Raw genomic sequence first — 13,541 nt, forward strand, 5'->3', positions numbered from 1 at the left:
TTAACATAAAAAGCTGTCAGGCTGGCACCCAGGGTGGGTGGGGAACCTCCCCTTCCTCCTCCAGATCACAGGAGGGTTTTGCATAGCTCCAGCCAGGGTATTTTTTCGCAGTGGGGGAAGCCTAAGGCTGGGTGGAGGGGAAATCACACTGCTGCAGCTCCCCTGGCTACAGAGCTGCCAAAAATGGGGTTATCCTGGGGAAAAAGGTTTCCTCCCTTGAGGTAGACAAATAACATCCCACGCTACGGACAGCTGGGGACAGGGCAGTGCAAAGAGGTGTCAGGGGGGCAAGGGGTGCCTGGCCCTCCCCACAGTGCCCCCTCGCTCACCTGGCCACACAGACGACGGACAGAAGACAACAGAGGCCAGGCCGTGCAGGGACACAAGCATCCCCTGCCATCCGCTTTATTGACACCCCCCTACCCCCACAGGGCAGCCAGCTGGGGCGATGCACCCCCCAGGCTGCGGGGAGGAAAAACAGCAACAACAGAACAATGCACAGCAGGACAGGTCCCCCTCTCGTGCCACTATCCCCTGGGACAGAGTGTGAGGTGACAACCCACCCCCTCCCCACACCCCCCCCAGGAAAACTGGGAAGGGAATGCAACAGAACAGGCTAGGAAGCCCCAGACTCCCAGGGAGCAACAGGGAGGGCTGGGGGCAGCCTGGGCAGTGGTGGGGGCTGCCCCCCCTCTGCTCTTCAGTCCCGGGGGGGGGTGGGGGGGGGTTGGGGGGCTGTCTTGCAGGACAGGAGCATGAGCGTAGTCAGCCCCCACCAACAGCTAGAGTGCCCTGAGGGCAGCCCCCAAAGCTGTGGGGACACTGATACGGGTGGCTCTGAGCGGCCCTGTGAAATCCCCCAGGGGCTGGCAGGGACCCCAAGATGGCATGCAACCCATCCCCTGCCCCCATCGCCCACACTACCCTCCCCACACCAACCCCCATTCCAAAACCACCACCAACCCACTGCCAACCCCGGGGACGGGACCCAGCAGAAAGGGGAATGGTTCCCACCCACACCCGCACCCACGGGCGCCAGCCCCCGCCATGGGCACTGACCCCCTTCAGGGTGGAGGGGGTCCCCACAGTAGGGGAGCGGTGCTGCCCCTGTCCCACCACCCCACCCCCACCCCCCCCCCACGCACCACTGGGCTCAGCCCCCAGTCTGGCCACAGCATCACATTCTCCCAGGCCCTGGGCCACCTCCTGAAACACCACCGCCTATATGTACATATATACGACAAAACCCCAAAACACGAGGTATATAAAAATTCAACGTGGGGACGCCCCCATACGAACAGTTCAAGGAACCCACTACAGGCAGGGTGGGAGACAGGCTAGGAAACATGCCCCCCCGCCCCCGCCCCCCTTCCGACCACCCACCGGCCCCTCCCCAGCACAGGGATGGGGGGCAGCCCAGACGAGAGGACCCTGGCAGGCCACAGCTCAGACACAGCCAAGAGGAGAAGGGGGCACGGGGATGGGGGGGTCCGGCTGAGGCAGACCAGGCCCTCCCCCCACCTCTGCGGACACAGGAGACCAGTGGGGAGGTACCAGACAGGACAAACATGAGGGACGAGGCAGAGCGAGGGGGGCTCCCATGGACCCTGCTCCCATCCCAGGCCAGGTCCCAGCCCCAGGGGGGTGTCAGGGGTGTCGGGCCAGGCCAATGGATGAGGAGCAGGGGGAGTCTGGCCACCTGCAAGCCCTCAGCACAGCAGCAGTGGGGATAGGACAACGGCCAGAGGGGACAGCCAGGCCAGCATGAAGCCCCGCAGCTCTGTGGGGGGAGACCCCCTCCCCACAGGAGTGAAGGGGATGGCCAAAAGGACCTTCTCCCACATTCCCAGCCAGTCTGGGGATGCTCCCACTGGGCAGGCTCCACTGAGAGTAGGGGGGGCTCCAGGTGCCCCCGCGAAGCCCCCAGGGGGGTTTCTCCAGCAGCTTTATCCTCAGGGTGGGCACCACAGGCGCCCCTTCCCTTGCCTCCCTGCCATGGTCTCAGTCCTTCTCCTGTGCCAGGCTCTCCTCCGTGATGCCCTGGGCTGCAAGCTCGGCCAAGACATTGTCCAGGTAGTTGATGTCAGGGTAGCCATGGCCAGTGAGGTTGGAGCCAAACTCTGTCTTGTGGTGGATCTCGTTCCAGATCACCGTGTCTGACTCGCCTGTGGTGCTGGAGGTCCCAATAGAGAAGATCAAGCGCCGGTCCCAGGCTACCAGCAACAACTTCAGTACCTGTGGAGGACAGAGATGAGGCAGGCAACAAGGCAGATGTGTGAGGGGAAGCACCCACTACTTCTGCTCAGAGCATGCCCGATCATCCTGGTATGCCCCGGCAATGCGAGCAACCCACAGCCAAGGCCTCCAGGGAGCTCAAGACCCCATTCTGGGGTCCTATGCCAACCAAAACAACAGGACTGGGCTGCAGAGCTCCCCAGGACACGGGAACATCGCTGTGCTCCTGCAGAGCATGGTGGATGGGCTATGGGGAAAAGCTCCACCCAGATGTGCCTTTTTTCCCCCCGTGCCCTAAATAGCTGCTCATTCCCTCTCCGGCTCAATACACCCTTGAGCCAGCTCAAGCTGCCCGGGTGAGCCCCTCACCTTTCTGCCCTTCTCACTGTCTGGTAGGTAGCAGTGCCGGGGAAAGCCGCGGGCGGTGAAGCTCTTCCCAGGGTTTGGATGCTCGGGTCCCTGGAGTGTGGAGTAGAAGAGGAACAAAACCCTTTTGGAGCTCAGAAGTACGCTCTGGGCACAAGCTAACCCCCCAGTTTCCGTGGATGCAGAGGTGGTCACTGCTGTGCTGGGCAGCCATGCTTCAGCACAGTGGCCCTAAACACCACAGTCCCCAATGCCATCAAGCAGACTGGGCCAATGCTTTCATGCAGATGTACCCCCACAGTTCCTGGAACATCCTTATAGGACACACCGCTCCGGAGACATCATTGAACCCGGAGCCCTGAGTCAAGCCCTGAGCTGCAGCACGACCCAGGGGTGACACAGCGATGGTAAGTGCCACCAGCCCCCAGAGGAGGACCACCCATGTATCCCTCTGGGTATAGGGCCAGACCATACCTGCACCCCCGGAGGGATGTTGTAGATGATACGGATGGTTTTGCAGTCAGAGTGGCCAGGCAGCGCATGAGGGATGATGTGATACTCCATCTTCCCCGGGGGCTGTGTCCCAGTCTTCACTCCGTAGATGGTTTTGCAGGTGGGACACTGCAGGCTCCCATCCTGAGAGCAAGAGAAGAGGGGAACATAATGAAACTGGTACCCCCAGCACCGAGCCAGGCTGGGCATTTCATTCCTGAGCAGCACCGAACATGATTTTCATAGTGAAAATGGTCATTTCAAAACCACTGAGGAGGCAGGGCGTAAGGCTGGGAGAATCTGGTATGGCAACCCAACTTTAAACCAAAAATCTGAGGCTGGCATGTCTCTTCCTCATCAGTTTTTTACAGTCCTTGCTGCTTCCCCTACCTCCATTTCAGGTTTGTTTTGTTGCAAGTTTTTTGGTTTTATTTTTTCAAAGAGGGACAGGTAATAATTATTTTAAAACTTCAAGCAACGTGAAGCACATTTTTCTGGAAATGTCAAGCACAAGGGCCCTTTGCGGGGGGCTCAAGAAAGCCCACCCATGGCTGGAAAAGCACCGCCCAGCACCAGATGCCAGGTAGCTCTGGTCAGACATGCAGGGATCAAAGTTTACCACCACTAACCCTGGGAAAAAAAGCAAGGATGTAAAACTGGGCATAGCAGGTGAAAAAAAGCACCCACGCAACCCTGGTTTGATTGGGCAGTCCCAGAGTGCTTGCTGCTGATAAAAATTAACCTCTCTGCCAGGGCAGGGAGGTCAGAGCCCTCCAGGGCAGCAGGATTGGAGCACCACCCCACCAAGGGCAGGTGGAACTTGGCGCAGGTTGCCAAGCTGGGGGCTCGGGCATCCCCCGGGGCTGCAGCATTGCACCTTGTTGCCATTGTTGTACATGGCGACCAGGCAGTGGAGGTGGAAGACGTGGCCACATTTCACCAGCTTCCCCACAAGGTCAGGTTTGACGGCTGGCTGGGGTCCCTTGTAGCCGGAGGGTGCAGAGAGGCGCTCCATGCAGATGGTGCAGTCCTGCGCGGAAGGGGAAGAGAGGGGTCAGATGGACAGATGCAGCCAGAGCCTTGCCAAAGACATGGGGCTCAGGAGCTGCTCTGCTCTTGCCCAGGGACCAGCACCCACCCCTGGTGCCATGCCATCACCCTGGGCCACCGCAAGGGCTGGCCAACACCTGCATGCAGCACACAGCCCTTCTTCAGAGGGGGATGGGGACAGGGCAGAGCCATGAGGGGTGGCAGGAGACCCCTGCACAGCACAGGAACATCGTCCATGTCCCCAGTTGTTCCTCCCAGAGCAAAGCACCCTGGGGATACCCCAGTGTGACTCCTGCTGCTCGCACCTCATCCGGCGGATGCCGCACCTTCTGCAGGTATTTTTTCAGTACCTCCTCTGGAGTTTTACCTGCGGGAGAGCAAAAGTCAGAGGGGCTGGAGCGCAGCACAGGGGAACCCCACTGCTGAGGGCAGCAGGAGGGGACAGGGGAGCCAGGTAGGGAAGGGGGGAACGGGAGCAGAGGCCGAGTGGCAAAGTGCCTCTCACCCTTCTTGGCCTGTTTCTTGGTGGTCTTGCGGCAGGTGTGGGAGATGCCAGGGATGGACTGGATCTCGCTTTTGCTGACAGGCGGGGGGTGCAGCACCAGCTTGGGGGGCCGTGTCAGGCAGACGGGCAGCCCGGCTGCACTCATTAGGATCCCCGTGATCCCTGGGTGAGGGGGTTCGAAATGCACTGAGGAACCAGCATCACCCCAACCCCTAGATATGCCCCCAAAACCCACCCCACTAGGGCCGACTCCCCCCTGGGGAGGCCAGCACCTGTGGGTGCCAGGCACCCTGCTGCAGCCCAATCCTCACCTGCCAGTGCTGGGTTGACAGGGCTGGAGCCAGTGAGGTTCTTCACAGGGACGGTGGGGACCCTGTGAGGAGCCAGCAGAGACCACGTCAGGGTTGGTGGCAGGCACCCACATCCCTGCAGCCCCAGCGGACAGCAGGGGCCAGACAATAGTTGCCTGAGCAACTGCACAGGCCCTGGCTGGAAATAGAGAATCCCTCGACAGGGTGACATGCCCCTGCCGCTCCCCCCCCCCTTTTCTCTTGCTCTTTAGAAACCCGCCTGCTTCTCCATTCACAGCCCCTTTTTGTCACCACTCTCTGGGCCGGTCTTGTTTTTTTTTTGTTTTTTTTTTTTCCTCTTTTCTCCTACGGCCACATGGCTGCCGAAGCTCTTTTCCCCCCTCCTCCCCTTGGGGCTCTCTTCCATGGGAAAGTTTCCCAGCAGGTCAGGAGCGGAGGGAAGGGGGAGGATGGAGAGGGAGAGGAAAGGGGCCAGGCTGCGACAGAAGGCTGATGGCAGAGCCAGACAAAGGGGAGAAACAGGCTCATTAAATGCCCACACCCTCAAAAAAAAAAGTGTCTTCGGAGGGTGGGGGGCTGGAGGGACCCCTTCTCATGGGGTCTGAATGGCTTTTCTTCAGGCCTTTCACAGTCCCCCACCCGTCCCCCGCCACCAAGAGAAAAGTGCAGCTTCAGCCTCCTCATTGAGATGCAGGAGCCACACCATTCCCACTCCAGTCCTCAGGCACCAGCAGGGAAGGAAAGGGGCCCAGCAGAGCCCTCCACCCGTGGGAGGCTGGGGATCGCTGAGGTTCGTCTCCTACCAGGCTGAGGGGTGACAGCACCCCAACAGTGGGAAGCCCCACAGGGCCGCAGCCCCTCTGCGCCCTGGGGAGGGGAAAAAAATTTCACACTGCCCCCGTTCTCCCCACAGCTACCCTCTCGCTCGCAGGTGGCAGGACTCACCCAGAGGCAATGAGCACCCGGGACTGGGCGATGGCCAGGCGCTGGAGGTGGCTGCGGTTCAGGGTGCTGAGGCCGGGACGAGATGCCTTGCTGCTGCCCACGGCGGGCGGGCTGGCAGTGGAGCTGGCCGAGCTCAAGGTGGGCGTGCTGGCTGCCTGCCGCCGGCCCCCCTGGGCTGCCAGTGGCTTCAAGGAGCCACGCACCGCAGCCATACTGTCGGGCACCTTGGCCCCTGGGGCCGCCACCGGGGCTTTGGGGGTGGTGGGTGGTGCAGGGGGGGCTTTGCGGGGCTGCAGGGTGGCAGTGCCAGAGCCAGCAGCTGACACAGTGGCTTTGACGCTCATGACCAGGAGGCACTGGGGACAGGCGCAGGCAGGGACTGGGGGGGCCGCTGCCATCCCAGGGCTGGCCGGCCAGGACTGTGACTTGGGCAGGGTGCCGGAGACCAGTGGGTAGACCATGTCAAGGCGGCGGCGGACGCGGCGCTTGCGCTGGGTCTGCCGGTTGATCTGGCCCATGGTGGCAAAGTCGATGACATAGCAGAAGCCAATGGCACTCAGGTCCACCCAGGGGTGCTGTTTCTCGTAGGCACGCTGGATGGTGATGCCCACGTCCATGTCATAGGGTGTCCACGACCCACTGTCATTCTCCCACTCCCACACGACTCCCTTGCCCGGTGCTGATGATGGGTCATAGTAGCTGCGCCGGACAGGGCGGATAGTGCCTGAGGGAGGGTGAGAAAAGCTGTCAGACCCTGGTGCCAGCACCCACCAGTGGGCAGGGCACAAAACCACCCCAACCTGCCCCACCAATGCAGTTCAGCGCAGGGACAGGACGGCCTTCTGGCTCAGCCGTTGTCCCCACCCTGTCAGAGGACTGGTGTGCCGTGGTTTCCCCAAGCCACCGCCTGAAAGACACCTTGCTGCTGGCGCACCCGAAAAGCCAAGGAGCCCCTGGGCTGTACACGCACGGCACTGGGGTGCACCCCCAGTATGACCGGCATGCAGGAAGGGCAGATTTCACCCCCATTGGCCCATGGTGGCAGCCACCCAGCCCTGATGGGGCAACACAGAACCACCAGTCTGGCCACTCCAACCTGCTCCCAAGGACCTCCTGTGGGAGTCTGATGAAACCAGGCGTGTAGGCACCAGACTCCTGCAGTGCTCACCGCAGCCCTGTCTCCCTCTCAGCTCTGGACCAGGACAGAGGAATAAAAGCTTTAAGGGGCAGTTCTGAGCACTGCAGTGGTGACACGTGCAGGCACCCACATGCTTGTGCCAGCCCCACCATCTGCAGCTGCCAAACTGGCCATGACAAAAAGCCAGCACAGGGAAAATCCCTGCGAGGCTGAGCAAAGGAGTATTTGAGTGGGGCCCAGTACTGGCTCCCGGTCCCCCATCAGCAAGTGCTGAGAGGGATAAGAAGGCTTTGTGGCCTGCATCCTTATTTTTCCTAGGTGTTTCCTTTCCCACCGCTCCCAGTTGACTAGGACACACTCAAAGCACAGACACAAATTTTGGAAACTCCTACGCTGAGGAGAAAGCTCTCCTCTTTGGGACGCTTCACGGCACAGCAGGACAGGCTGGACGTGGCTGGGCTCAGCCTCAGGGCCCCATCCTGGGCCTGCTACTACTGCCCAGAGCTGTTCAGTTAATAGGTGGAATGAGCTCACAAGCATTGCTGCCTCCATGCTCTTCTGCAAAACTCCAGGGCTCAGCCCTGCTGCCAGCAGCAGGAATAAGAATGCTCAAAGAGCAGAAATAATAAGCCTACTTCTTTGGCTTTTCACCACGTGTCTTGCAAAGCCTACAAGAATTTCAGTCCCTTTTCATCCCCACCTCTCTTCTGGAAGCAGCCACCACCGTTGGTCCCCACATAGGACCACTTCCCACGAAAGAGTGGGCTAAAAAGGAAAAGCTGTTCATTAGGCACTAATGACAGGCACATGTTAAGCACCCTGCTATGGAGAATGGGCTGCAGCTGCACCCCAGGCAAACCAGGCCACCCGTCCCCGTTCTGCAAAGGGGCACCCAGGGGAGAAAAGCCGCCGGCGCTGGCAGCACAAAGCAGGGCTGGAGGGGAGCAGGGCGGTGATTTATCCTAATCCTGTAAGAGGCGGGGAGGGCAGCAGTGGCGGCATGCGGCATCTGGCAGTCCCCAGGCAGCGGTGTGGGAATGCAGTGCATCCCCCCAGCCCAGCACGGCCAGCCGGCCTCCCATTCAGCAGGGGAAGAAAAGGGACAATAGCTATTCAGGGCCTGCCAGGGTCGCGACCCCCCCAAATCAGAGCTGTTTAATGACCCAAAATACCAACATCCCCAGCAACCCAGGGAGAGACAGAACAATCCCCCTTTCAATCCTCCTCCCAAGGCGACAATAGCCCTCAGAGGCTGGCTCCCAGCCCTGTCGCAGAGGTCCCTTGTCCCCACACCCCTGGGCAGGGTAGGGTCCCTGCCAGCCCTCAGGGCTGCTGAGGGAAAGAGGACAAAGGAGGGTGTCCCACTGCACCCAGCACCCCCTGTCCCAGGGACAAGGGACACTGGCTGGTCCCCTTCCCATGGCCATCACGGGGGTGTTGTGGGGGGCACAAATCCCGTGTGGTAACCTCTCCCCAAGGATGCCCATGCCCTGCATTGCAGGCACCCCCAGGACCATATGTTCTGCCACCACCCAGGGAATCCCTCTACACCCCCACCACCCCGACAATCCCCAGGCCTGCTCGTTGCCCGCACCCTCCTAACACCTCCCTTTACCTGTCTGAGCCACCACCCTGGGGACCCGCTACCTGCCCACGCCATCCCTGAGTGCGTCCCCCACCTGCTGGTGCCCCTACCCCTAAGGGCCCCCATGGGCTGCTGTGACCCAGGGCAGGATTTGGCCCCCAAGCACTGTACAGCAGTGGGCCTTCAGGATTGATGGCAGCTCAGAGGTAGCACAGATCGAGCTGGACACAGTGGGGCAGGGTCTGCAGGGGATGGGCACCTCGCACAAAGGGACTGCAGGCCAGGAGAGGACAAGGCCATAGCATGCAACAGGGTTCACAAAGGTGCAGCAGGGAGGCCAGGCAGCACGACCCTGTAAGGGCCCAGGATCCCACAGGCACTGCTGGGCAGGCAGCATGGTGTCCAGCAAGCAGCTGGGGACCAGGTGGGCTGGCAGCCCCAGGCAGTGTGGGCTTGGACAGCAGCAGACAGGGCTGGCAGCAGGAGCAGAGCTGTGCAATTCCAGGGCAAGCACAGCAGGGCGGTACAAGGCAAATCCAGGTGCAGTACAGGACCGGGCAATGCAATCCAGGATGGGGCACTATAACGCAGCATGGCACCCAGCTGCATAGCCCAGTACAGCTAGCGATGCAACAGCAGATGCCGTTGGGTGATGGGACGTAAGGCAGGGCAAGGCAGCACAATGCAACATGCGACTGGGGAAAGGCAGCGCTGCACAACCAAGCTCCAGCTCAGGCCGTGCGATGCAGCATGGGACCCGGCAGCACAGCATTGTGCAACACCATGCGATGCAATTCCAGGTCAGGCAGCGCTGTGCAATACCAGACCTGGCAGCAACGCGCTGCACAGTACGACTGTATCCCAGCCGGTGCCATGCGATAAGGGGCCTGGCAACGCAGAGGGAACCCAGAGGAACGGTGCTGGGACGACAGCAGCCGCCGGGGCCGGCGCACAGGGCAGCACCGGGAGCACCGAGGCCAGGCAGGGCTGGGCAGCGCTGGAGACGCAGCCCAGTGCAAAGCGACCCTGGAGCAGGGAGCGCCGTGCAAGGCCGGCGCGGAGCCCGGTGCAACGCGCAGCACCCGGCCGCGCAAAGCAACGCAACGGCAGCCCGGGGAGCCGGGGCAGGGGTCGGGCCGCCGGGCTGACTCACCGGTGTCCTGGCGGAACTGGTGCATGGACTGCAGGTCGATGATGTAGGGCGCCAGGCGGCTGTCGGCCTGGCCCAGCACCACGCTGCCGCCCGCCCGCGGCCCGGCGCGGGCCACCGCCTCGATGTGGTGGCTGACGGCCGGGCTGTAGGGCCGCCACCGCCCGTGCTCGTTCAGCCATTCCCACACCACCACGGCCGAGGCCAGCAGCATGGCTCCGCCGCCCCGGCCCGCCGCCTCCCCCGGCTCCGGCCGGCCGCCGCAGACGCCCCGCGGCCGCTGCAGCCTGCCCCGGCGGCACTCGCATGCTCGGCGCAGCGTAGGGCTCTGCCCGCCCCCGCCCCGGGGCCGGCCGCCGAGCGGGCGCGGAGGCGAGGCCGCCCCTCAGCGCTCGGGCCGCAGCGCCGCTCCCCGGGCGGCGGCGGGAGGCGGTGGGGGCGGCTGACCCCGCCCGCACCGGGAGCGCGGGGGGGCGGGGCCGCCCCGCCCCTGACGTCACCGCGCCCGGCCGCGGCCCGGCGGCAGCCGGCTGCCCGCCGGGGGCCGGGGAGGGGGAGCGCGGCCGGGAGAAACCATTCCCGCCGGCGAGGGGGGGAGGGGCTCGGCGCCGCTCGGCCCTGAGCACCCCGCGGACCACGTAGCCCGTCCCAGCAACCCCGGTGCCCCCCGCCACTATTCCCGTACCCCGCACCCCAAGACACCCCCCCCTCGGTGTCCCTGTACCCCCACCCTGCACCCCTGAGACAACCCCCGGTGTCCCTGTAGCCCCCCCCTGCAGCCCAAGGACCCCCCAGCGCTCCCCACACCCCTCACCGAGACGGCAGCCCTGGCACTGCCGGGAGGCGCCGGGGCGCACACACAGCCCGGCCCCAGGCCTGCCGGCCACGGGAGCGGGGGTGCTGCGGGGGGCGCATGCCCGACCCAAGGGAGGACCTCGGGACTGGACCCCGCATCCTGCGCTGTGGTCCGACAGCTTCGACCACCCCGTTCCCCCGGCTGCCGCGGCTGCGGGGACAGCCCCATGAGCTGCGCCTGGCCGTGGCCAGAGGGGGACAAAAACGGGTGCAAAGGCCGAAATCGCCGTGTGCCTTGGGCGGCACCGGGGCTGTAAGGCCACCTCCCACACCCCAGCCCCTCCTGCGGCCTGCAGCCATTTAGTTTCCCTGGGAAGTGCTTTTTGGGGAGGTTTCCCGCAGCTTCAGCCTGGTGTGAGGCTGCAAACCCTCCGGCGCGCTCCTCTGAGTTCCCAGGGTCTGGGCAGCCTGCTGGCCGTGCTGTGCAAACCCGAGCTGGTGCAGCCAAAACTGACTCCCTGGGCCCGGAGCAGCCAGTGCCGGCCCTTCCCCGCAGCCCAAAAATAAAATTCATTGTGGGCTTGTTCCTCTGCTGAGTGCCATGAGCAGCATCCCGGGGTGGCCCTGAGCAGCAGGCTGGCGGCTGGCATCAGGTCTCACCTTACATAGTGCTCCTGTGCTCAGACATGCAAACCACTAATTTTCTTGGATATTAAACACAACGCCCATCGTTGCCCCGTTTGGGGAGAACTGTACAAACTGCATCCGCGCGCCACAGGCACGGTTTTCCCAGCACTGGCAAATCCCGCAGCCCGTGGTCCCTGTCAGCTCAGAGGGCGGCTCATCCCCAGGGCACTGGGACGCACGGTGCTGCTGCACGATGCTTGCTGAGCTCCAGTGGCCAGTGCAGCTCCTCTCCTGACAAACCTGTTTCCCAGGCCCTGCCTAGCCCACTGAGCAAGTGTCAGCCAAAATCTAAATGAGAGGGAAAAAAAGGGGGGAAGAAACAGGTGGGGGCTAACTGCAGGGATGCCAGCTGGCAAGCAATGTGGTGAGAGAGGAGGAGGCGAACCGCGGGAGCTGAGGGAAATCTCTTCTACTTCCAGCTTGCCCTTGGAAACATGCAGGGCCACGCTTGCAGCACATTTTCCTGCAAGAAGGGAGGGCAGCACGGTGCTGGCAGGCTGCTCCTCTGGGTTTTCACCTGCTCCTCTAGGGCAGGCAAGTGCAGCCAAGGCCACGACGGGGAAACCCAGGGAAATCCTTTCCACTGACTCAGGCTGGAGGAAAAGGTTTTCCTGCTATTAAAAAGGAAAGTGTTGGTGAACATTCCACCCCCACCCTCCCGGCTCAGGAGCAAAAAGTCAGGAGCCAGTGCTGCGATGCTGGTGCAGGAGGGTGCAAGGGGACGGGTGAGCCTGTGGGACCAGCACAGCCGAGCCCCACCTGCCCCTGGAGCACAGTGGGCGAGGGGTGAAATTATTATCCCCCAGCACCCAGCGCTGATGCCAGCACCCAAGCATGGATGTGCCTGAGGTCAGGGGGCGCCTCAGTTGGCTTAAAATCTTTCCAAGCCCACAAAGCGTGCCCAACCCAACCACATGTTCAGCCCAAACATTTATTTTTGGCAATTAAACACATCTGTGGGTTGGGTTTGGAGGCTCCTTCCCCACTGCAATTCAGGAGCACAGCCCTCCCCCTTCCCTGCTCCTACCAGCACTGCAAATCCTTGCTCTCTTCCCAAAGTACAACCTTGGATGGCTTTTTAGCGGGGTTTAGTCTGCAGGAGGCCATTCAGGCTCTTCAGCAGCATTAGCCATGGGGGCATGATGATCCTCCCCTGAAGCTCTTAATTTCTGCCTCCAAAATCAGTAACTTCGGTCACCTCCAGCCACCAGGATCAACTCAGCTTCAGCCTGCGGTGATGCAAGTCCAAAGGGCCTCGCAGCAGCAAGGGCCCCCGGTTGCTGGATGCCCCTGTTCTCACCGGATCAGTTTACTGGTGATTCCCTTTGGGGCTGCAGCTGAAAAACAGCACTAAAACCTGGTGGGCTCAGACATCACCACCTCTCTACTGCCTGGTGGGTGCTTGCTGGTGGAGAAAGCTGGGGACCTGAAGTCTCTCCCCCAGCCAGACCACAGAGGTTTGTATTATGGTTTGCTTTTATACGTTGTTTCTGGTTACGGCAGCCATTTCAAAGCATTGCAGGTGCTTTGCGAACACAGACACATGCAGCGCCACTGGCAAGGTAGCAAGGAAGGAATAAGGAAGGTTGCAAAAGTGGTGATGTGGGCTGCTGGGCACAAACCAGGGAAGCCCCTGGAGCAACATCATTGTCCACCTTCAATTCCCACTGCTGCTCACCTCCCAGAGCGTGACTGCAGCAGGATGAGCTCAGCTCATGGCACCGCCAGCAGCCGATCTGGAAGGATCGAGTTGCAGGGACCGGTGCCAGCACTGGGGCTGGTTCCCGGGGGAAGTGAAGGTCACCTCGTACCCAGGCTACTGCGGTGGGAGAAAAGGGGTCTGTTCCTGCCTGCTCAGGTTGCAAGGTTCAGAGACAGATGTGCAGTGCTTCAGATGTATGTGTTTACCTTCAGAAAGGTGAGGGGCAGCAGGTGGGCAAGGATGTGAGCACCTGGCTGCTACTGAGCACGAGGGTGCAAGGGGAGAAAAGCAAGATGGCTTTGAGCACACAAAGCAGACAGGACTGGGAGAGAGAAATACTTGCTGGCAAAGGGACTCATTCTGACTGAAAAAAATAAAGGCCAGAAATTGTTATTCCCAAGTGCAGGGAAGCAGAAACATTGCAAATAATCTGCTCTGAGCTGCAAAGCTGAGGTCAGGCAGTAAGTGGGGATGAACAAGGCGCGTGCTCTTCCTCTTGTGCATCACCCACAAAAAAACGGATGCCACCAAACCACCCTTACCCCCAGCCCTGGGGCAGCCCCAACCCTGCGGCCCTGCT

General features: G+C 61.8%; 1 protein-coding gene across 2 annotated transcripts; it reads right to left on the reverse strand.

The window, feature by feature from the left end:
• Positions 1-373: 373 nt before the first annotated feature.
• Positions 374-10,805, reverse strand: DTX4 (deltex E3 ubiquitin ligase 4). Of its 2 annotated transcripts, none has more exons than XM_014284757.3 (9): positions 10,592-10,805; positions 5,905-6,628; positions 4,960-5,021; positions 4,649-4,810; positions 4,449-4,510; positions 3,971-4,123; positions 3,076-3,237; positions 2,605-2,694; positions 374-2,235 (listed from the first exon to the last, which is right to left on the reverse strand). In XM_014284757.3, the coding sequence occupies exons 2-9, from the start codon at positions 6,519-6,521 to the stop codon at positions 2,002-2,004; spliced, it is 1,542 nt and encodes a 513-aa protein (XP_014140232.2). In that variant the 5' UTR covers positions 6,522-6,628; positions 10,592-10,805; the 3' UTR covers positions 374-2,001. The 2 variants fall into 2 exon arrangements, with proteins under 2 accessions (XP_014140232.2, XP_055578210.1); XM_055722235.1 differs by lacking the exon at positions 10,592-10,805 and adding an exon at positions 9,781-10,236.
• Positions 10,806-13,541: the final 2,736 nt, after the last annotated feature.

Source organism: Falco cherrug, chromosome 10, assembly GCF_023634085.1.
Source record: "Falco cherrug isolate bFalChe1 chromosome 10, bFalChe1.pri, whole genome shotgun sequence".
Taxonomy (NCBI): Eukaryota; Metazoa; Chordata; class Aves; order Falconiformes; family Falconidae; genus Falco; species Falco cherrug.